The sequence below is a fragment of the Bos taurus genome, chromosome 24 (assembly GCF_002263795.3).
Source record: "Bos taurus isolate L1 Dominette 01449 registration number 42190680 breed Hereford chromosome 24, ARS-UCD2.0, whole genome shotgun sequence".
Taxonomy (NCBI): domain Eukaryota; kingdom Metazoa; phylum Chordata; class Mammalia; order Artiodactyla; family Bovidae; genus Bos; species Bos taurus.
In genome coordinates this window covers 25008203-25031946 of record NC_037351.1, presented here as the reverse complement: position 1 = coordinate 25031946, position 23744 = coordinate 25008203, and the positions used below count along the sequence as shown (strand labels likewise).

At 40.9% G+C, this 23744-nt stretch overlaps 1 protein-coding gene across 4 annotated transcripts in view; it reads left to right on the top strand.

Annotated features, from left to right (window-relative positions):
* The first annotated feature begins 12143 nt into the window (after positions 1-12143).
* MEP1B (meprin A subunit beta) overlaps positions 12144-23744 on the top strand; it is a 36013-nt gene continuing 24412 nt past the window's right edge. The window contains exons 1-5 of one of the 4 annotated variants that reach the window (NM_001144098.1): positions 12170-12232; positions 14709-14727; positions 15558-15602; positions 15689-15732; positions 19297-19375. In NM_001144098.1, the coding sequence (NP_001137570.1) occupies positions 12170-12232; positions 14709-14727; positions 15558-15602; positions 15689-15732; positions 19297-19375 (250 nt within the window). Of the gene's footprint in view, positions 12233-14708; positions 14728-15557; positions 15603-15688; positions 15733-19296; positions 19376-23744 lie in introns of all 4 variants that reach the window. The other 3 variants (XM_015460056.3, XM_015460057.3, XM_005224013.5) reach the window with 3 other exon arrangements.

The window sequence follows — 23744 nt, the reverse complement described above, 5'->3', positions numbered from 1 at the left end:
CACATCCACTTTACTCCTGCCCCATACCTCTTTGAAAATATTTGTTATTTTTATTGATGACAAAGTTACAGTTACCACTAGGATTTGTAGCCTATGTTTGTGATGGAGGGAAATGTTACATTTTAACTAGAAGTGAATGATATTAAGATGTAATTATTTCCTCTGTTTAATTCAATTAGAACCCCTGAATTCTCTTGGTGGCTATGGATCTCAAGTTAAGCTCAATGGATGGTGAGGGATACCCTCCCGTCATGAATTATTATGTGGGAGGATTATAGACACCAAATAACTCTCAAACCTGAGAGATTCTGAGACTGTCTCTGATCTCTGTACTGTGCTGTCTTTAGTGGCCCAGACATGTCCAGCTCTTTGTAACCCCATGGACGGTAGCCCGCCAGGCTCCTCTGTCCATGGGGATTCTCCAGGCAAGAATATTGGGAGTGGGTTGCCATGCCCTCCTCCAGGGGATCTTCCTAACCTAGGGATCGAACCCAGGTCTCCTACACTGCAGGCAGATTCTTTACTGTCTGAGCCATTAGAGAAGCCCAAGAATACTGCAGTGGTTAGCCTATCCTTTCACCAGGGGAACTTCCAGACCCAGGAATCGAACTGGAGTCTCCTGCATTTCAGGCAGATTCTTTACCAGCCAAGCTACCTGGAAAGGCCCCTCTTATCTCTAAGTTCCCTAAATTTTCTGATACCGTATCAGTTAGAAAGTAAGTGTCCTGGAGTATTTGAGATGTTCACAGTGATTTTCAGTCTCCAGATCAAGGCTAGCACTCTGACTTGGAGTTGTGCTCTCCATTCTCTGGGCAAACGACCCTCAGACAGCTCTCCTGATGTACCCTTCCTTAGAAGATTTTAATTTCCTCCAAAATGTATTTCATCTTTAGCTCTCAAGTTCACATTTCACACCAAACCACCCCGAACCCACCTACCCATCCATCCAAACATTTAACCATACATTTCATAAGGATACCATGATATAAAGGTACAAATGAGAACTTATCTGTCTTTCCAAATTCTTCCTTGTTCATAAACTCATACTGGAAAACACCTATGTAAGTCAAAAGATAATCTATGATAGAATCATTCTCAGAAGTTTCTAAAGTCTCTACAGGAGTGGTTTGAGGGCCAGTTGCTGAGATAGGAAGGTTATTGTTGGCTCCTGGTCCTCAGACCTGAAATGTGTAGTGCTGGTAGTAAATTCCCTAAGCCCACTTGTAAGATGACACTTATTTCCACATTAGCTCATTATCTCTATCCTCTATCCTTTCTCAGATGAAGATGAAACAGTAGCCTGTATGTCCTGCCCGCTTTGTCTGAAAACAATGATGACTTAGTCAGCTGTATCTGTGAGGTATCATTCTTTCGTGTCCCAGGCCCATTCATAACCCTTCAGAACTCTCATCTGGGACTCAGCTCCATGGAAACACTGACCAGTGGCTTAACTTAGGACACTTGAAGCAAATGTTTTTCTTTCCCTTCTATTCTTACCCAAACCTGCAGTGAATCACATCTTGCCTCCTCCATGCACACCTTTCCCTTCTGGCCACACAAAGTCCAAAACTCGAGGACCCAGAACCCACAGTGGTGTTGTCGTTTAGGTCACTAAGTCATGTCTGAATCTTTTGCAACTCCATGGATTGTAGCCTTCCAGGCTTCTCTGTTCATGGGATTTCCCAGGCAAGCGTACTGGAGTCGGTTGCTGTTTCCTTCTCCAGGGGATCTTCCTGACACAGGGATCAAACTCACGTCTCTTGCATTGGCAGGTGGATTCTTTACCACTGAGACCTGGGAAGCCCTGGTCATAGAACAGCTGAGCATTATTTGTGGCTGCAGGTTCCCATGATGTGTGTATGAGGATCAACTGCTTCTGCTTCTCACTGCCATGGTGGGGGCCTGAAAGTCACAACAAAAGTGACTCTCTTCCCCATCTGAGGGCAGAATTTGTAGTTCAGGATGATGGGGCTCCCGCTCTCCTTCTTAGCTTACTGGGCACTTTGGTGACCTGTAAACCTCGTCAAAGTCAGGCTGTCTGTATTCTTCTCCCCTAGTATTGGCTCAGAAGCCCATCTCTCCTTTTAAACTGATTTTCTAAATCCAGATATAGACTCCAAGCAAGTATTTCACTGCTTGACCTTGGCACTTGGAGCATACCTGCTGTTTTTTGTTTTAAATGACACTCATCAGATTGAGTTCTTACAGCTGATTTAAATGTCCCTGTAAACTGTTTCAGAGCAGGGCTCGTGTCATTTGTTTCTACATCTCCATCATCTAGCACAGTGTCTGGCTGTGGCTCTCTATAAATATTTTGGAACAAATGCATGAATGTTTTTTGAACTTTATATTTGTATTGGGGTATAGCTGATTGACATTGCTGTGATTGTTTCAGGTGAACAGCCAAGGGACTCAGCCATTCATATACATGGATCAATTCTCCCCTGAAACCTGCTCCCCTCCAGGCTGCTGCATAACATTGAGCAGAGTTCCATGAGCTTGGTGTCCACTTTAAATACAGCAGTGTGTATATGTCCATCCCAAACTCCCTAACTATCCCTTCCCCTCATCCTTCCCCCTGGCAACCATAAGTTTGTTCTCTAAGTCTGTGAGTCTTTTTCTGTTTTATAAATTCATTTGTAGCATTTCTTTTCAAATTCCATGTATAAGGGATGTCTTATGATACTTCTCCTTCTCTGTCTGACTTCCTTCAGTAACGAATGCATGAATATATTAATTAAAGAATAGTTTAGTTTTTAAAAAAAATAATTTATCTGGCTGTGCCAGGTCTTAGTTGCAGCACGTGGGATCTCCGATCTTTGTAGCAGCATTCGAGGTCTTTAGTTGTGGCATGCAGACTCTTGGTTGCATCATGTGGGATCTAGTTCCCTGACCAGGGATGGAACTCAGGCCCCCTGCATTGGGAGCTCAGAGTCTTAACCACTGGGTCACCAGAAAAATCCCTAAAGATACAGATTAGTTTCTGGTTATTTCCTTTGTTCATGAGCTCATTTACAAGAGTTCCTTTTTATGAACTCCTTTACCAGAGTTTTATGAATCTCTGGTTCGTATCCTGCTGCTGCTGCTGCTAAGTCACTTCAGTCATGTCCGACTCTGTGCGACCCCATAGATGGCAGCCCATCAGGCTCCCCTGTCCCTGGGATTCTCCAGGCAAGAACACTGGAGTGGGTTGCCATTTCCTTCTCCAATGCATGAAAGTGAAAAGTGAAATTGAAGTCGCTCAGTCATGTCTGACTCTTAGCGACCCCATGAACTGCAGCCCACCAGGCTCCTCCATCCGTGGGATTTGCCAGGCAAGAGTACTGGAGTCGGGTGCCATTGCCTTCTCCAGGTTCATATCCTAGTTTGATCTGTATTCCAGGCACTGCGTGTGTGCATGCTTCAGTCATGTCTGACTCTTTGTGACTCTATGGGCTGTAGCCCACCAGGTTCCTCTGTCTGTGGGATTCTGCAGCCAAGAATACCGGAGTAGGTTGCCATGCCCTCCTCCAGGGGATCTTCCCAACTCAGGGATCAAACCTACATCTCTTATGTCTCCTGTGTTGGCAGGTGAGTTCTTTACCACTAGCACCCACTGGGATTCCAGGCACTAACTTTATGTGTATAACTTTAAAAGCATACTGAACATGCCCATTTGTTTTATTATTTCTATTTCATACATAAAAAATGTTGAGACTCAGAGAGTTTCTTTCCCATGCTCAGGTGGCTAATAAATAGGTGAAGCTCTTAGCTAAAGGCTTAAACCCCAGTCATTTTGAGTCTGGTTCTATTTTTCCCTCGCTATAAGGCAACAGCTCTCAAAATATGGTCCACAGACCCCTGAATGTCCCTGAGACCCTATTAGGGCTCCACAGGCCAAACTACTTTTGTAGAATACTGAACTTTTGACCTGGGATTTTTCTGGTGACCCGGTGGTTAAGACTCTGAGCTCCCAATGCAGGGGCCTGAGTTCCATCCCTGGTCAGGGAACTAGATCCCACATGCCCTGGAGTCTCCAGTGCCCAGCTTCAGTGGTTGTGGTTAGGTGCTCCACAGGCTTAGTTGCTCCATGGCATGTGGGATCTTCCCGGACCAGATATTGAACTCATGTCGCCTGCTTTGGCAGGCAGATTTCTTTACCACTGAGCCATAAGGGAAGCCCCTTAAATTGTTATTTTAAAATAAATTATGCTCATTTAAAATTTTTCTCAGTTTTTAATTTTTATTAAGGTCAGTACTGTGTGATAACTCAGAACAATAAAATTTCTTTGGGATTTCCTCATTTTTCAGAATGAAAATGGGTTTCAAGAGAAAATGTTGGGGATGGATACCAAAGGGGAAGAGATGGGGTGGGAGGAATTGGGAGATTGGGACTGACACCTTATACACTATTGATAACACGTATAAAATGGACAATTGATGTGAACATACTGTGTAGCACAGAGAACCCTACTTAATGCACTGTAGTGTCCTAAATGGGAAGAAAGTCCAAAAGAGGGGCTAGATGGCTTATTCACTTTGCTGTGCAGTAGAAGCTGACACGACAGTGTAAAGCAACCACACTGCAATAAAAATTAATTAATGAAAAAAAAGAGAAAAGGTTGGTGGACAGCTGTAGAGGACTGCACACATGATAAGAAGGACCAGGAGACAGACACATGGCTGAGTGCTTCAGGGATCTCTTCTATTCACAGCTGACGACAATGAAGTGAATCATACAATCAAGCTTTTCTTTCTCAGTAGTTTTTGTGGTTTAAGTGGCTCAGGCTGAATCTTACTGCGTGTTCAAAGCTGGAGCCCAGAAAACAGAAGGAAGAAAGAGAACTAACCTCTCAAATTTCCTTTGCTTCTGTCCAGCAAGTTTTCTCCCTCCAGAGGGAGTGAAGGCCTGAGCAGTGCCACTGATGCTGAGACCCAATGCAGCCGAGTCCAGTTCCTCCCCGACGGCACCAGTCCAGGCTTGCGCGCTGCATGGGACCCTGTTTACCTCCTGCTCTCTTTCTGTTGTCCCTTGGCAGACAGTGTCATGTATGTATTCTTTGCAAAGTAGTTGTCATTTTAGCACATGTCTGGGTGGCTTACCTTCGCAGGACACTGTGAAACAAAATGAAACAAAAAGCCAGTTCAGGGAAAAACAAGCTGGATGACGCATGGGCACATGGAAGGTGTCACCTGCTCATTGTTAAATCAGATAAATTGCACTTTAGTGATTGTATCTAAGGGCTTAAGAGTGTCACCTTAGCTGAGCCAAATAGCCAATGAGCCATGCGCTCAAGATACATGGTTTTGAGGAAAAATACTTATATGTTTTTTGAGATATGAACTAAACTAGCTGCTTTTCTCATTACATAAAAAACCCATATTTACTTAAAGAACAACTGACAAACTATGGTAATTGGGTATTTGGCAGAAATTTCCTCAAAAATAAATGGAGTGAGCTTACACTGAATACTGCCATATTGATGAATAGCTTTTTACACCATGTTCGTGTTGGACACACACAACCCCACCCCTGGGAAGGACTCTTACGTCACTTTGCACGTAAGTCTGATTTGGCCCAAGGAAACTGTGAAAACTCGATCTGTGCACAGGCAACCCAGAACAATAGGTCATAACAAAGCTTACTTTTCTTCCCAGTGGGAAATGTTAATTCTTATTGGACAAAAACATACAGGACAAAAGCATGTGGTTTTATTGGCTTCTGTGCCCATGAAAAACATGTCACATGCCTAGTGCCACTGGGGTAGATCTATAACAAGAGAAATTCCCAGATACTGATTTTTCAATAGTTCATTCTCATTTCTTCCAATAAGTGTTTACCAAACACCTATTAAGTGCCAAGCACTGGCAGTTACAAATTTCAGTGAGTGGTTTATATATAGTATATATAAATCTCAGTTCAGTCACTCAGTTGTGTCCAAGTCTTTGTGACCCCATGAACCGCAGCACGCCAGGCCTCCCTGTCCATCACCAACTCCTGGAGTCCACCCAAACCCATGTCCATTGAGTCGGTGATGCCATCAAACCATCTCATCCTCTGTCATCCCCTTCTCCTCCTGACCTCAATCTTTCCCAGCATCAGGGTCTTTTCCAATGAGTCAGCTCTTCGCATCAGGTGGCCAAAGTATTGGAGTTTCAGCTTCATCATCAGTCCTACCAATGAACACCCAGGACTGATCTTCTTTAGGATGGACTTGTTGGATCTCCTTGCAGTCCAAGGGACTCTCAACAGTCTTCTCCAACACCACAGTTCAAAAGCATCAATTCTTTGGCGCTCAGCTTTCTTCACAGTCCAACTCTCATAACCATACATGACCACTGGAAAAACCATACCCTTGACTAGACAGACCTTTGTTGACAAAGTAATGTCTCTGCTTTTTAATATGCTGTCTAGGTTGGTCATAACTTTCCTTCCAAGGACTAAGCATCTTTTAATTTCATAGCTGCAATCACCATCTGCAGTGATTTTGGAGCCCAGAAAAATAAAGTCAGCCACTGTTTCCACTGTTTCCCCACCTATCTGCCATGAAGTGATGGGACCAGGTACCATGATCTTAGTTTTCTGAATGTTGAGCTTTAAGCCAACTTTTTCACCCTCCTCTTTCGCTTTCATCAAGAGGCTTTTTAGTTCTTCTTCTCTTTCTGCCATAGGGTGGTGTCATCTGCATATCTGAGGTTATTGATATTTCTCCTGGCAATCTTCATTCCAGCTTGTGCTTCTTCCAGCCCAGCGTTTCTCATGATGTACTCTGCATATAAGTTAAATAAGTAGGGTGACAATATACAGCCTTGACTATATAATATATATAATAACTATAACTTTGGGTAATGACTGTCATACATAAGTGCAGCCAGAAAGAAGAGTGATTAATTCCTTCTTCCAAGTCTTTGCAGGCCTGAGATACAGGAGTAGAAAACTGGATTGGAGTTTGAGGACATAAAAACTCTTTTTTTGGGCTGTACCATGTGACTTGTGAGATCTTACTTCCCCATCCAGAGACTGAATCTGTGCCCCCTGCATTGGAAGGCTGAGTGTTTTTTTTAAACATTTTTTTTTTAGCTTTTTATTTAATATTGGAGTATAGCTGATTACCAACGTGATAGTCTCGGGTTCAGAGCAGAGCAACTCAGTCATAATATATGTGTATCCATTCTTCCCCAAACTCCCTTCCCATCCAGGTTGCCACATAACATTGAGCAGAGTTCCCTGTTGGGAACTTGCAGGTCCTTGTTGGTTATCTACTGTAAATATAGCAGTGTGTACATGTCCATCTCAAACTCCCTAATTATCCTTTCCCCCTGCCCTTCTCCCTGGTAGGCAGAGTTCTTAACCACTGGATATCCAGGGAAATCCCTGAGGTCATTAAACCTCTTGAACAGTCCCAGAAAGTAGATGTACAGGTATTAGCTTAGGAGCCCTCTCAGCTGGGACCATTTCCATCACAGAGGCAATGGATGCCTCCTGTGGACTTGTTCGAGCTTGGGGTGAATTCTTAATGACACCAAGCCAACTGAACTAGACTAGGGTTGGAGAACTTTGCAAGCCACCTGGCGGCCCTCTTGTAGTGGTGGGAGGAAGCTGTTTATCTCACTGTGCCACAGCAATTTCCACCCTCCCCACCCACTCTTTCTTTATGGGCTGCCTCTTAGTATGAAACAAGCACAGAGATTTGAAGTAGGATCATTTGGTATAAGAACAGAATTGTTCCTCAGGGTCTCAGCCTACTGGCTTCTTGAAATCTGAAAGATTACTCTTTGTCCTTTGATATTTCTCTAGCATCAAAGGTGTGACTGTATTGTCCTTGGTGCTCCTCATGAACTGTAATAAATAACATCTGTGTCTTCAGCCAGGGTTATAGCTGACAGTCGAGACACTTGTATTAAGTGGCAACAGTAGTCACCTCTAGTGTGACAAGTAGCCATCCATAAACAGGTGATCATCAAGAGTCCAGGAAATAAAAGAAGAGCAGCAAAACTGTGATGGTTCATTTCATGTGTCAACCTGGCTAGGCCACAGTGTCCAGATATTTGTCAAACACAGATATAAATGTCCCTGTGAAAGTATTTTAGGTGATACTAACATTTAAATTAGTAGACTTTGAGTAGCAGATGACTTGCTCCTCCTGTGGGTGGGCCTCATCTAATCCATTGAAGGATTAAAGCAATGAGAGACAGAGGTCCCCAGAAGAAGAGGAAATTCTGCCTGCAGACTGCCTTTGAACTTTTTTTTCCTTTTTTAAGTCTGCAACATCAACTTTTCTCTAGGTCTCCAACATGCTGGCTCACTCTGCAGATTTTGGACTGGCAAGCCTCTGCAATGACATGAGCCAATTCCTTAAAATAAATTTCTCTATCTATATATATATCCTATCAGTTCTGCTTCTCTGGAAAATCCTGAATAATACAGAAACATACCATGATTTTAGAAAATGGAATAAGAGATGGTGATTTTGGGGAGGGGCTTAGAAGATCTGTGTGAAGAATGTTATTTTGTCTGCTCGACACATGGGGATGCAGATGTCTTAGGAGCTCTTCTGCCCTTCACTTGGCTGGGACACTATTGAATTTGTGTCCCGCTAGCTGCCCAGGGACTTCTACAATCACCACACTCCCCATTCTTTTACTTTTTCATAGATCCATTTAGTTAAATTTAAATTTGTGTACTTTCCCAATACATTATACAAGTGTTTATAAGATTTCATAAGTCTAATATTGGGAAACTAATAAAATAACTTACAAAACTTTTTTTCACCCAGTTTTATTGAGATATAATTGACATACAGGACTGTGTAAAGTTAAGGTGACTTGATGACATATATAATAATTTGACTTACCTACATCATGAAACGATGATCACAATAAGTTTACTGAGCATCCATCATCTCATGTAAATACAAAATTAAAGAAGTAGAAAAAAAGTAGTTTCCTTGTGATGAGAACTCTTAGAATTTACTCATATATATACTTTCATATATAACATACAGCAGTGTTAATTATATTTACCATTTGTACGTTATATCCGTAGTACTTATTATCTCTTTTTAAGTGAAAGTTTATCTAGAGAGATACGTATTTCATGGACAGGATGTGGACCGTCTCAGAAAGTGAGTGGATCTTATTTATCTTATGACTAGAAGTCTGAGGCTTGTTCCCGTTTTCATCCAATTCCCCTCCCCCACTCCTATCTCTAGGAACTGAACATCTGATCTTGTTTTCTATGAATGTGTTTGTTTTTGAAGCGTACGTGACCTGCAACACTGTGTTAGTTCCTGTTGTACAACATACTGACTCAGTATTTCTATGCATTTCGAAATGTTCACCACTACATGTCTAGTCACCATCTGTCACCAGACGAAGATACGCCATGTTTACTGACTGTATTCCCTGAACTGCACACTTCATACAAATGACTCATTTGTTTTGCAAGTGGAAGTCTGTGTCTCTTAATCTCTTTCCTCTGTCTCTTTACTCCCCTCACCCTGTCTCCTCTGGTAACCATGTGTTTATTCTCTGTATCTATGAGTCTGTTTTGAAAAAAATATTTTTTATTTCTGGAAAGAGAATCAAGTGAAGGAAACAGGTATTACAAGAAGAAAGATACAAAGGCTTTTGGATCTCTGTTGCAATCTCTCTGCTATTTCTTGTTAGAAAGTTCTTTACTCATGGCCTGCTACTCTCAGGTCTAGAATGAACTCATATTCCCTGAGGATCCATAGAACTACATTCCTAAGGGAAATATGATTTCCCGATGGTTTAAGATGCTTTCAGAACAATTCATAAGGCAAAGAATCTCAAGCCCTGGGTTTTCTGTTTATGAATCCCTGTTCCTTTCATACTACCTGGGAGAAAGGAAGACCAGGGGAGAACCAAGAACCAGAGATAGAGATGTTTTCCCGGGATCCAACTTCAGGTTCCGAGATGAGCTTGAAAAATTTTCCTAGGGGGCGGGATAAAACCAGAGGTGTGTTAGACCAGCTCAAGTATAATTTCTGCGTTAAAGAGTGTCACTGACAACCCCAGAAAGAAGGAAATGTAAAAGCCATCCATTAATTGTTGTCAAAACACATTATAGTTGGATTTCAGCTGTGCCTCCACGACTCTGAGATTCGTAGCGAGGCTGTGCCCGTTTGTTGTATTAATAATTAGGGTTCAAAACGGACTCCATCAGTCCTAGGATGCTGCCTCCTCTCTTCCTGCTTCCAGTTCCCCAACTTCAAATGTGAACTGCTTGTCCTGACACATATGGAATGCAGTCAGGAGTCTCAGCTTCACATCTCAGCTCACAAAACAGACACGTGTAATAAATACCTTTAGTGTTTTGTAACCAACATTATCATTTTGGGTCCCTATCCACACAAGTGGAGACATTTAATTGTAGCAAATTCAAGATTTCTTTTACCCCTAGGCTTGTGCCTAAACTTAACAGCCGAGGCCCCATCTGCTCCTGATGTCATCTGTCTTCACAAGCATCCTCCAAAACTTCCATCCCTCTGTCTGGGCTGGCTGTCATTCTGTGCAGTCTGCTGTGGAGACATTCCTATCCACATGGCCTGTCAGGCCTGGTCCTTTTCTTTGTTACTTCTGGGCACTCTCGGCCTCGGAGGATTTATTCTCCACTGGTGGCTCAGACAGTATGGAGTCTGCCCACAATGCAGGAGGCCCGAAGTCTATCCCTGGGTCGAGAAGATCTCCTGGAGAAGGGAATGGCAACCCCTCCAGTATTCTTGCCTGGAGAATTTCAAGGACAGAGGAGCCTGGCAGGCTATGGTCCATGGGGTTGTAAAGAGCCGGACACAACTGAGAGACTAACAGACACACACACTGAAGACATGACTTCTTTTGTAGAGCATGTTGTTCCCTTGGATCTCTTAGCAGTAAATAGGTGTGTTTGATTTTGGATCCCACAAACTATCTGCATGTTCGCCAGGAACAAGTGAGAAATTGATCATCCCTACCATCTTTAACTTTCCCTTTTAACTCTTTTCCTATTCTCAGAGGGTGGGCTGAGTTGCTTATATTCGCAAAGAATCCTCCCTTCCCAAAGTAGGTCTTTTGTCTGTGCATCATGTCTTTTCAGATCCTTTATTTATTTATGGCTGTGCTAGGTCTTCGCTGCTGATGGGCTTTTCTCTAGTTGCAGCGAGGGAGGCTTCTCTCTAGTAGCGATGCAAGGACTTCTCATGTGGTAGCCTCTCTTGTTGCAGAGCACAGGCTCTAGGGCCTGGGACTCTAGTTGTGGTACATGGGCTTAGTTGCCCAGTGGCACATGGAATCTTCCTGGACTAGGGATTGAACCCATATCTCCTGCATTGGTAGGTGGATTCTTTACCACTAAGCCACCAGGGAAGTCCTCTGATCTTTTTTTATTAGTGCAGAATGAGCAAAGACTGGTCTTGACTGAAGGAAATACTGAGGGAAAAAAAAATTCACTTTTCAAAAGTATTATCCTACATCACACTTAAGTTGAGAGTGAAACTCTGGGAAATAAGAAAGCAGATTGTCTCTAAAGAGAAATTACCCCAAGAAGAAGAAGTGAGCAAGAACTGAGAGATGGGTTGGGAACATTGGTTTTTTAGTATTCTCTTGACTTTGCTTGATGGGAATACTCAGGAGGGACATGTGTTCTTGTTTTGCTACATTACTTGTGAATGTCAAGTATGCCCAATTTCTAGGACATTAATGGATTTTGTATTATAAATCAATACATTTTTATTAAATGAATGAACAACAAACAGTGATGGCCGTAACTAGATATGTTAAAGCAGCTCAGGGCTAGAAGAGCAGAAAGAACTTCACAAATGTTTACATTTGAAAGATTGAGATTAGAAATTAACTTGATATTATTGTTCTCAAGTGGCACTTAATAATCTTGGGGCCCAGTATTACACATTAGAGAACTTATTTTGTTAACAGTTCTCAGTCAGGAGCTTGGCTATTGAATGTTGACACAGGGGAAATAAAAACCTACAAAAAACAACCAATGAGCTCTGCAGAGCTGTGCTAAGGATATTGGACTTTAACTTTTTGATTGGAGGTATTACTACTGCAGTCCGCTGACCTGCCAGAGGTATCATTAAGATCAAAGGCTATACGTTATGATGTTTGCCTTTTAAGAAGTAAATGCTGCTCTGAATTTCAGAGTTCACAGCTTTCAGCTGGAAGTGACAGCATGACTTCTTGGTATCTGCCTTGGTTTCTGTGCTCTGCTGCCCTCCTCTTGGTTTCTGGCATGGTAAGGAAACAATGTAGGGGAAAAAATTAGAAAAATTGGGGATAGTTGATAGTGATTACTAAAGAACAACCTGTTTGTTTTTTGCTTTTAAAGGAATTTCAAAATGTTAATGAAATTCAATTTTTTTTTTTTTTTGGTGAGCAGGGGCAGGCAGAGTACTGGGAGTGAGAAGAAGACACACCAGAGGAAAAGTCAGGGACATGAGATAAAATTGTTTTCTCTGCAGTTTCATTGTTGTGTAACAAGTTTTCTTACGATAAGATGGAAACTTGAAAATCATTCCGTTTTTACTAAGGAATGTGATATGTATTGCTGTTATAGGAATGTGAGACATGACAGAGTGAATAATGAATGTCATGGGCACAGCCAGTGCTTAAGTCTTGTAGCATGGAATCTCTCTTCTTCATCAGGCTAGACCAATCTTTCTACAATGACAGGTAGCTGGTACCACAAACCAACTTGAGGTTTTATTTATTATTTTTCTTGGAGTGTAGTTGATTTACAATGTTGTGTTAGTTTCAGGTATGCAGCAAAGTTAATCAGTTATACATATAATCCACTCTTTCTTTCTTTTTTTTAAAGATTCTTTTTCCATGTAGGCCATTACAAAGTACTGAGTAGAGTTCCCTGTGCTATACAGTAGGTCCTTATTAGTTACCTATTTTATGTAAGTGGTTTGTATATGTCAATCCCACTCTCCCAACTTATCTCTCCCTCCAACATCCCCTGGTAACCATAACTGAGGTTTTAAATGAAGTTTCAAATGCCTGGGGAGAATCTTTAGTTGTGATTTTTAAATAACAATTATTATGTTGAACTAATATTCTGTGAACAGAACTACAGCAGTGAGAACAAGAGATACCGTGGGAGACTCATTAAAACTGAAATTATGAATGAATGCTTGATAATGGTTTTCGGGAGGTGTGTTGGCATTCCTCTGTGAGGTGTGCCTGTGTGTGGCCAAGGTGTGAGACAATCAAGACACTGCTGCTGCTGCTGCTAACTCGCTCAGTCGTGTCCGATTCTGTGCGACCCCATAGACGGCAGCCCATGAGGCTTCCCCGTCCCTGGGATTCTCCAGGCAAGAACATTGGAGTGGGTTGCCATTTCCTCCTCCAATGCATGAAAGTGAAAAGTGAAAGTGAAGTCGCTCAGTTGTGTTTGACTCCTAGTGACCCCATGGACTGCAGCCTACCAGGCTCCTCCATCCATGGGATTTTCCAGGCAAGAGTACTGGAGTGGGGTGCCATTGCCTTCTCCGAATCAAGACACTAGTTAATATAAAAAAGGATGGTCACCATCCAACCAATTTATCCTCACTGCTTCCCAGATACCCCAGTTGATTCTAGCATGGAGATTCTAGAACCTACAGGTAATCTGTATTTAAATAAAATTGTTCCTTACATTTGTATGACATTTTATTATAGTTTGCCACATTCTTTCACATTATATCGTGTAACTGTCAGAATACCCAGAAAGCCAGCACTGACCACATTGTACAGATACTCCGAGTATCCGAGTACCAGGAAGGTGAACTGACTTGCTGGTAATTGGTAGAAGCAGGAATAAAACCCAGACCTACTGTCTACAAGTCCATGAGCTTTTAAAACTAGACTTCATTAAGAAATCTCAGATTTACTTAGTTTTTTCTGCTGGGTATGTGGTCTGGGTTTCATTTAGTCTGCTGCTGCCTACTTGCTTCAGTTGTGTCTGACTCTTTGTGACCCCATGGACTGTAGCCCACCAGGCTCCTCTGTCCATGGAATTCTCCAGGCAAGAATACTGGAGTGGGTTGTCATTTCCTTCTCCAGGAATCTTCCCGACCCAGGCATCAAACTCGCGTCTCCTGTGTCTCCTGCCTTTGTAGGTGAATTCTTTACCATTGAGCCACTGAGGAGCCCTTCATTTGGTCACCTGTAGAGAATCTATTTTCAGTTTGTTTATTTCATTTGCAAAGTATAGCCATAGATTTTTTTTTTTTCTAAAGTATTTGGTATTGACTTCGAAGACAGAGTCTTGAGTAAAATGTGAAATTAAACCACGGTTAATGAGATCTTCAATAAAATTTTCTGTTTAAAGCATCATTATAAATTATAATATTTTAATGCCAAGAATAAGTTATTAGATTTTTCAAATGAAGCTCCATGAATTCTTTAGAAAACCCTGTTTAATGTGAACACTTATTGGAGGGCAGGACTCATGTTCTGCCTTCTTTTGAATTTGAGAACTTGGCTTCTTGCTTCAGCCCTTCAAATTCATACAACAGACTGTTTCATTTTTTATATGAAATGAGAAGACCCTTGGGTCAAAAGTTATCTTAGATTCTGATTTAGTTCTCTTCAATACATGCCAGAAACTAATCCATAATATTAAGGAAAAAAAAAAACCCCACAGATGGCTAGATGGAAATTGGAATCAATAAGACTATGTCACAGACATCATAATAATATCATTTTCTTATGTGTTTGTTTCCCAGCCAACTCCAGAAATCTTTGGTGAGTCTACTTTGAGTTTTGCCCTATGTAACTGAGCATGGCACAGCACACACAGCAAAAGGTCGTGTGAAGAATAGAGCAACAGCACAGGAGAACTTAGGACACATTTAATGATAAGCACAATGCATACTGGCACTGAACTTTGATCAAGCACTGGCTTCTTTTGATTTACTGAAGAACGTTTTATTGTTTCTGCTCAGGGGTTCCACATACTCAGCAAAAAAAAAAAAAAAGATGATGGTATAAGAAAGTCCAAACACAGTGACTGACATATTGGCATCCCATAAATGTCTACTATTGTTATTTTTGCTGTCTTTGTGCCAAATCAGATGGACCTGATGTTCTTCCTATTCAGTTGTACACTTAGAGGTTTGGCCATATTATCTACCTTTTGAAACTTAAGAATAATTCAAATGCAGATTAGGAATTTTGCTTGAGAGTTCCAAGGTACATTATTAGCAAGGAATATACATATATGGGTTGCTTGAACTGATTTTACCTTGTGTAAACATTTGCTTCCTATCTAGTCATCTAATCTAGTCTTTCAAATTAATATTATATGGAGTGACAAATTCCTTATTCCTGAAGTTATCTGTCATTCAAGGGACATGGGTAAAACAAGAGGATATGTATGCAAAACACCATAGCCCCAAGCCTGACTCAAGGGAGGTTCTCAATCAATCGATCAATCAATCAATGTATATTGAGTCAGAGCATGGTACTCTCTTATATGAGACAAAAGAAACTTGCTCACTTCTAATCAGTGGTTGATAAAGCTTTTCTTCTTTCATAAACACAACATTCAATGTGTTTTATTATTTTTGTTAAAGATGTAGATAATGGACTTGACCGGGATATATTTGATATCAATGAAGGTTTGTGGATTTTTAATTTTACATTCTTTATTAAGTGGGGAGTTTGAATCCAGTTTGCTAACAAAAATTGTTATCTTCCTTCTTAGATCTGGGACTGGATCTTTTTGAGGGAGACATCATACTTGATGAGGTGAGTTGAAACAATGCAAGGAAGAACTTTCAATTAATCACTGCAAGCTGAAATCAAGTACCTGACAATGACGGGACAGTGTGGGCTTTGTTAAACCCAACTGTCTCTAAGCACGTGGGATCATAGTTGACACATTTAGTCAATGAATACATTATATGCTAAGGGATTCACATAATGGTATCTTCATCATTCATTACTCAGATTTCTTTGTGGTTAAAGACTGTCACTCATCTTGCATGCTTTGCTCTTACTGATCTAATTGATTTTCATTATTGCAATGCTTCCCTGGTAGCTCAGCTGGTAAAGAGTCCACCTGCAATGTGGGAGACCCTGGTTCGATTCATGGGTCAGGAAGATCCCCTAGAGAAGGAATAGGCTACCCACTCCAGTATTCATGAACTTCCCTGGTGGCTCAGATGGTAAAGAAACTGCCCACAATGTGGGAGACCTGGATTCGATCCCTGGGTTGGGAAGACACCCTGGAAGAGGGCATGGCAACCCACTGCAGTATTCTTGCCTGGGAAATCCCATGGACAGAGGAGCCTAGTGGGCTATAGTCCATGGAATCACAAAGAGTCGGACATGACTGAGTGACTAAGGACACATGAGATATTTGTTTTTAAATAGAACTTCACTGATTAAAGCTAGTTGAAGCAAAATTAAGTTGAATTGGTAAATTTAATGAATCTGGCTTTTTATCATAAGAGAGAGATTTTGTGACTTGTACTCTGATAGCTGAGAATAGTGTTGCCACGTAAAGATCCTCCTAAGATATTCATAAAGAGTACTGGTTCTTACCTCGCCATCACAGCACACGGATGAACACAGGTATCATGTTTAAACATCCCTCAACCCCCATGTGAACTTCAACTCAAGAATCAGAGCTACAGAGTATCTGAGGTTTAGTCCTTGGTCTGCTCTTCTCCCCTTCTTGATCCAATCCTGTATCAGGGGTTTAAATGTCACCTCTATGCTGATGACTCCAAATATATAACTCTGGTTCATTCCTTCCCCCAAGTTCCCTAGTGGTCTATCCTGATGCTAATCCATCAGTTCCTCTGGAATATTTATGAGATACCTCAAGCATAATGAGTCCTCAGTTCAACTCTGATTTCCCGCACATGCTGTCCCTCTCCAGCTTTCCCTCTTAGTAAATTCATCACCACTCCCTCTCCCCACTCCACTGAATAATAAGTACAAAATCCAGGAGTCACCTTTGCTTCTTCCCTTTTCTTCACCTTGCCGTCCTCTCCATCAGTAAGTTCTAACATTTCTACCTCCACAGTGCGTCTATACTCCTAAGAATGCACTCTTCTTTTTATCTACTTCAAATGCTGATCCCCTAGAATCTTTTGCACTCTGTCCCTGTCACCTGTCGTCCACAGCAAAGTGATCTTTTAAATGAGCAATGCCACCTTTTTACTTCCCGCCTTGAAACTCTTCAATGGCTTCCTCTTGTATTTAGAATAATATCCAGATTGGCCCACAGCCTTGCACGATTTAACTCTACTGCTAGCGTGTGAGATGGGTGCAATTGTGCCGTAGTTTGAGCATTCTTAGGCATTGCCTTTCTTTGGGATTGGAATGAAGACTGACATTTTCCAGTCCTGTGGCCACTGCTGAGTTTTCCAAATTTGCTGGCATATTGAGTACAGTATTTTCACAGCATCATCTTTTAGGACTTGAAATAGCTCAGCTGGAATTCCATCACCTCCATGAGCTTTGTTTGTCATGATGCTCCTAAGGCTCACTTGACTTCACATTCCAGGATGTCTGGCTCTAGGTGAGTGATCACACCATCATGATTATCTGCATCGTGAAGATCTTTTTTGTAGAGTTCTTCTGTGTGTTCTTGCCACTTCTTCTTAGTATCTTCTGCTTCTGTTAGGTCCATACCATTTCTGTCCTTTATTATGCCCATCTTTGCATGAAAAGTTCCCTTGGTATCTCTAATTTTCTTGAAGAGATCTTTGGTCTTTCCCATTCTATTGTTTTCCTCTATTTCTTTGCACTGATCACTGAGGAAGGCTTTCTTATCTCTCCTCGCATTCTTTGGAACTCTACATTCAAATGGGTGTATCTTTCCTTTTCTCCTTTGCCTTTCACTTCTCTTCTTTTCAAAGCTGTTTGTAAGGCCTCCTCAGATAACCATTTTGCCTTCTTGCATTTCTCTTTCTTGGGGATGGTCTTGATCCCTGCCTCCTGTACAATGTCACTAACCTCTCTCCATAGTTCTTCAGGTGATGTCCAAGGAACCTTTCAAGCCTGGCTCTTTCTTGTCACTCTCATTTCACCTTCAATGTCATCCTTTCAAAGAGTTCTGTCCTGACCACTTTATCTAATGCACTCCCCCCAATTCCTTTATTCTTGTTCACATATCCCTTTTTATTTCCTCTGCTACTATTAAATAGATCCTGTTTAAACTTTTTTCTTACATGCTGTTTGTCTCCTTCACTAAAGCCTGAGAAATGTAGAGGCATTGGTATTTTTGTTACCAATGGATCTCTTTTCTCTTGAACAGCGTTCATTTCATTGGCTGGATGAATACGTTAATGAAATATTATGTTTTCTACTCCAAAAATTTCAATATTTTAAAACTTTTTGAAAACTTTGGCATAGCTCATGTGGAACTTTTTTTCATATTGCAAGATCAAGATGATTGAAGTTTTGCTATCACTTTCTTCTTGTATGTTTTTAAATCTTAATATAGGAAACTAGTCTATGAATCTACCATATTTATAGTCCAGTTTTACAAATCATTATTTACATGATTTTGCATGGTTCCGTCTTCAACTTTATTAACAAAGTTAATGATAGTAATTAATGATTTTCCATCAGACAATCAGAATTGTATATGAACTGATCACATATCTTGTGCCTCCCTCTTACTCATCTGGCCTTTACAAATGCTTTGCCAAAACCCTTCAGGGAGTTAGGGGTTTTGAGGGGCCGGAGCCACCCATCTCCTTGCATGGCCCTGCAATAAACCTTTCTCTGCTCCAAACTCTGAGGTTTTGGGCATATAAAGTTGCACTAACACTTAAAAGGATATGTAAAAATATGAATAATTGAAGTGAAATAAGATTAAAGGAAATATTAATGCTTGCCATTCTCCTTATTAAAAAAGAGAAGCTAATGATTTCCTCCTAAAACTTTTGTTGTGATAAGAGTAGATGTACATACACACATATATGTGCATGCTGCTGCTGCTGCTGCTAAGTCGCTTCACACAGAAAATTTGTTTAGGTTGCCTTGATGTTATTTAGTTCCTAAGTCCTGTCAAGATTCTTTTGCAACCTCATGACTGTAGCCCGCCAGCCTCCTCTGTCCATGGAATTCTCCAGGCAAGAATACTGGAGTGGGTAGCCATTCCCTTCTCTAGGACATCTTCCCGACTCAGGGATTGAACCTGAGTCTCCTGCATTGACAGGTGGATTCTTTGCCACTGAGCTACAAGGAAGCCCTTAGGTTGCTTGGGAAAGCTTAAAACTTCTTTTATTTCTGGGTTAACTATTGCTTGTTTCATAATTTTTGACTGATACCTTTCCCACTTATTTTTGACAGATACAAGAAAGAAATGCCATCATTGGAGAAAGATATAGGTGGCCTCATACTATTCCATATGTTCTAGATGATAGCTTGGGTTAGTATGAAATTTGGAGTGTCCACAAATAACGTGTGTTCCTAACAGAATAGGATGACGGTATTTTCAAGGGAAGATTCACATGGCCATTAAGGGTTTTGTTTGTTGCTTTGTGTGGCTAAGTGTGTGTGTGTGTGTGTGTGTGTGTGCATTATCAGTTGTGTCTCTTTGTGACCCCATGGATTGTAGCCTGCCTAAATATACTTATGTTAAAAAAATAAGCAAAATGAAGAATGAACAGAACCAAATGATTTTGTATGAAATATTTGCTGAGTTTTGACCAGTAAAGGACTTCCCTTGTGGCTCAGCTGGTAAAGAATCAGCCTTCAATGCGGGAGACCTCGGTTTGATCCCTGGGTTGGGAAGATCCCCTGGAGAAAGTATTCTGGCCTGGAGAATTCCATGGACTGTATAATCCATAGGGTCACAAAGAGTCAGATGTGACTGAGCAGTGATTAGTCTTTGACTAATAAAATAAAGGGATTAATTTGACCAGTAAAGGGATTAATTCAGCCAAGATTTACAGAAAGCCTACTCTGTATTGGACAGTTGGAACATAAAGATTGAGAAGCTAGTCTTTATTTTAAAGCAGAGGCTTCATCTATGTTTAGACTTAACACATGACTGAAAAACAAGCACCAAACAAACAAAACTCTAGGAACTGTCATTATTTTACTAACATTTTATTTTGCCAAGTCAGGAATTTAACAAGAACCCACTTTCTTTTTATCATCCTCTTTTTATAAAATAAATAATGTTTTAATACTAAAAAGTCAGAAGAATCTAATCCAAAAGAAAGGGCAAGTTTTCTGTATTGGAAATTTATTGTCATGGAAAACACTAAACAAAATTCTCATTTTACCCATGGATTAGTAAAAATGATATCACTGACCAGCATCAGTTTAGGAACTGCCATTTGGGAAATTTTCGCTTAAGTATCATTTATTTGGGCTTCTCCAGTGGCTTAGCAGTAAAGAATGTACCTGTATACAGGAGATGCCAGAGACATGGGTTGGATCCTTGGGTCTAGAAGATCCCCTGGAGGAAGAAATGGCAACCCACTCCAGTATTCTTGCTGGGAAAATCCTATGGACAGAGGAGCCTGGTGGGCTATACAGTCCATGGGGTCACAATGAGTTGGACATTGACTGAGCGACTAACATCATATATTTCAGTGTGTGTGCTCAGTCATGTCCAACTCTTTGGGACCCCAAGGACTGTATCCCACAGGCTCCTCTGTCCATGGAATTCTCAAGGCAAGATACTGGAGTGGGTTGCTCTTTCCCACTCCAGGGAATCTTTCTGACCCAGAGACTGAACTCATGTCTTTTGTGTCTCTTGCATTGGCAGGCAGATTCTTTTTCACTAACACAACTTAGGAGGCCTCATTTCAGTAGAGATAATTATAAATCAAAAGCTAATTATATAGAGTGGAATAAATATTATGATTGATGATATGTTCAAAGAGCTATGGGAGCCCATTGGAGGACATTTAACTCAAACTAGATATAAAGGCATATATAATAGGGGGCAAGTGACCCTGTGCAGTAGGGCTGCTGTGAAGCTTGTGCAAGTTGTACTCCACACAAAGGTGCCTGGGGAGGGGGGAAAATGGGACTGAAATTAAGTTTGCATCATATTCATCAAGAGGCATTCATCTCTTGAATGAAGTACTATTCATCCACCTACCAAGACAGTACTGGCAGTATCTGCTCAGATTTGGTGCCCGTTTCTTCCTTCCCTCTTTCCATTCTCCCTTCCTTCCTTTCTTAATTAAAGTATGTTTGATTTATAATATTGTGTTGATTTCTGGTGTACAGCAAGGTGCTTCTTTCTAAGGGACTGTGTGGGCTAGTGCAGCCTCTGACAGCAAGGGAAGGATGCTCTAAACAGACGGATCACTATGTGCAAAGGCATGAGGAAAGGAGGAAACCACTGGTTAGAATTAGGTTGAGAGTGGGGAGATAATGAAATTGAACAGGGAGGCAGAATCCAGCCTTGAGTCTTTCCTGTGTTAAAGAACTTGGTATGTATACCAAGGGTCATGTGGAACCACCAAAGGTTTTAGTGCAGAAATGAGATGGTTATCACTCTGGTTGCAATCCAGAAGATGTATTATCAGTGGGGCAGAAAAAGAGTAGGGAGATCAGTTAGATTGTTGAAGAAATTCAGAGAAGGATTAAAGCGTTTCTAAACCAAGACTCTCTCAGCCATGATAGACAAGAGTGAATCATTCTAAGAGAGGCTTAGGAAGCAATGAGATTCGGTGATTGACTGTGAGAGATCAAGAAGAAGGTGGGTCTAGGGAAAGAAGGGCTAGTGCCCAGGATTCATTCTTAGGTGACTGGGTGGATGGCAATGACTTTAACAAGAATAGGGAATATGTCTTGAAGAGGGTGAGATGGAGAAGTGTGGTGGAAATTGCTTTTTGGCATGCAGCATTTGAAATGCTTCAGGCTCACTGTGGTGGATCATATGATGTCTTGGTGTCTGGTCTGGTCATTCAAGATAGAGAAATCTAACAGGGAATTACTAAGGGTATGGGAGATGGTTGAAGCCATGGGTATGGATGAGTTTTTCATAGGTACCTTGTATATCACACATATGCCATAGATAATGGATCTTTCTGGATGACCCAGGAAGATTGGATTGAGGACGATGGCACAGAGTGGAATTCAGCCTGGGAGAGCAACTTTTTGGAATTGATATAGATGGAAGATCTGATAAAAGTTTTTGAGAAGGCAAGATTGGCCATAAACAAATGAAAAACCAAGAGTAGGGTAGAAAAAGCCAAAGCAACAGTAATTCATAGAATTAGAAACTAAAGAGTTGTGTAACATGAGGAGAAAATGATGTCCATTGACTTTCGGAATGAGGGGGATCTGAAATACTTTATTAAAATACAATTTTTTTCAGCTTTATTGAGGTATAATTGACATGAAATTGTTAGATACTTGGTATATATTGTGGTGATTTGACATGTGTATACACTGTGAAAGGATTCCCCCATTAAGTTAGCTGACACATCCATCACCTCACATATTTTTCTTGTGTGTGAAAACATTTATGTTCTACTCTCTTGGCAAATTTCAATTGTGCAATACAGTGCTATCAACTATAACACCACATTTTACATTTGATCCTTGGGCCTTATTTATCTGATAGCTGAAAGTTTGTACTTTTACTAACCTCTCCTTATTTAAATATTTATTTTTGGTTTTAACCTTTTGATTAAAAGTTTAAAAATATTTTTGTTTCAAAATCATATATATATATATATATATACATATGCATGATTAAAACTATATATATAAAACTGTATTCTCCTGTGTTCCATGAAAGACCAGTGAGCTTTTTTTTTTTCTTTTTTAATTTGGCTGCACCAGGTCTCAGTTTCAGCACATGGGATCTTCTGTCTTCACAGGGGCATGTGGGATCTTTTTTTAAGTTGCAGCATGCAAATTCTTAGTTGTGGCATGTGGGGTCTAGTTCCCTGACCAAAGATTGAACCTGAGCCTCCTGCATTGGTAGCATGGAGTCTTAGCCACTGAACCACCAGGGAAGTCCCCAGTGAGCTTTAATCTGACTATACCTCTTAGGTTATTTTTGCCATGCATTTTACCTAAGGCTATCCTAATCTTATAAGCTTTACATACCTGTTTCTTTTCTTTTCTTTTTAATTGAAGTGCAGTTGATGTTTAATATTACGTAAGTTGTACAGGACACAGGAATCAAGATCATCCCCATGGAAAAGAAATGCACAAAAGCAAAATGGCTGTCTGAGGAGGCCTTACAAATAGCTGTGAAAAGAAGAGAAGCGAAAAGCAAAGGAGAAAAGGAAAGATATAAGCATCTGAATGCAGAGTTCCAAAGAATAGCAAGAAGAGATAAGAAAGCCTTCCTCAGTGACCAATGCAAAGAAATAGAGGACAACAACAGAATGGGAAAGACCAAAGATCTCTTCAAGAAAATTAGAGATATCAAGGGAACATTTCATGCAAAGATGGGCTCGATAAAGGACAGAAATGGTATGGACCTAACAGAAGCAGAAGATACTAAGAAGAGGTGGCAAGAATACACAGAAGAACTGTACAAAAAAGATCTTCATGACCAAGATAATCATGATGGTGTGATCAATGACCTAGAGCCAGACATCCTGAAATGTGAAGTCAAGTGGGCCTTAGAAAGCATCACTACGAACAAAGCTAGTGGAGGTGATGGCATTCCAGTTGAGTTATTTCAAATCCTGAAAGATGATGCTGTTAAAGTGCTGCACTCAATATGCCAGCAAATTTGGAAAACTCCGCAGTGGCCACAGGACTGGAAAAGGTCAGTTTTCACTCCAATCCCAAAGAAAGGCAATGCCAAA